Source organism: Salminus brasiliensis, chromosome 22 (assembly GCF_030463535.1).
Source record: "Salminus brasiliensis chromosome 22, fSalBra1.hap2, whole genome shotgun sequence".
NCBI lineage: Eukaryota > Metazoa > Chordata > Actinopteri > Characiformes > Bryconidae > Salminus > Salminus brasiliensis.
Window position 1 is genome coordinate 16,408,490 of NC_132899.1, and position 883 is coordinate 16,409,372.

At 34.7% G+C, this 883-nt stretch overlaps 1 protein-coding gene across 1 annotated transcript in view; it reads left to right on the forward strand.

The window, feature by feature from the left end:
- birc5a (baculoviral IAP repeat containing 5a) overlaps positions 1–190 on the forward strand; it is a 3,204-nt gene extending 3,014 nt beyond the window's left edge. The window contains exon 4 of the mRNA XM_072667685.1: positions 98–190. Coding sequence (XP_072523786.1) covers positions 98–190 — 93 coding nt within the window. The remainder of the gene's footprint in view (positions 1–97) is intronic.
- Positions 191–883: the final 693 nt, after the last annotated feature.

An 883-nucleotide genomic window follows, 5' to 3' on the forward strand; every position in this document is an offset into this window, starting at 1 on the left:
GGTTTCAGATATGACCAAAACATGTAACTGCTAAACACCCCCCACCCCCTCCCTAATCATATGTTAACCTGAAATAAGTTTGTTCTTTATATTTTAGAAAAAGAAATGTAATCAAGCCATTGATAAATTTGAAGAGGCTGTGAAGATCAAGCGAGGCCAGATCATCCAGACAGCGATGGGTGAAGAATGAAAATGGACCAAGAGACTTGCCTACATATGTTTGGCTTTTTCTTCCTATTGTGGGCATTTTATGATATGTAATCATTATCTGGAATGGGTTATGTATGTCTGTGTTTTGTATTTATGTATGTATGTATAAAGAGTATAATTGCTAAAAGTACTGTGTAAAAGTCATGGATCACCTGAAGAAACTCTCATTTAAAGTCTCATTTGTCTGATGAGAACATGTTTGCTTAATTGGGGGGGGGGGGGGGGAACTATTAAAACCAATAAATATTGAGGTTGTTAACGTTACAATTTACAATTTCTGGTCGCTGTCTAATACGCTTTCATTTATTAATACTTGCTGGTAGAAGAATCCAGTGGTTGGATAGTACTGAGAAGGTATGGGGACTGGGCCTGTACCTTCAAATGCATCAGTGTAGTATATGTTTGTATTTATTTAATGTAATTGTATTTATGTAATGATTAAATATGTACAAGCGAAAAACACATTTACTGCCCAGCTAGGTAGACAACTTGGAAACTCATACAAACTAAAGATTTTTGTTCAGTACTGTATATCCAAGACCTGTAAATAAGCCATGGACTGTTTTGGTGTACATTATCTGATCTGCTGCTAATAAAGCTCTCATTGCTGTGTAGCAATGTATTTATACACATATACTGTTTTATTTTTATTAATACTATATTTTGTGTAATC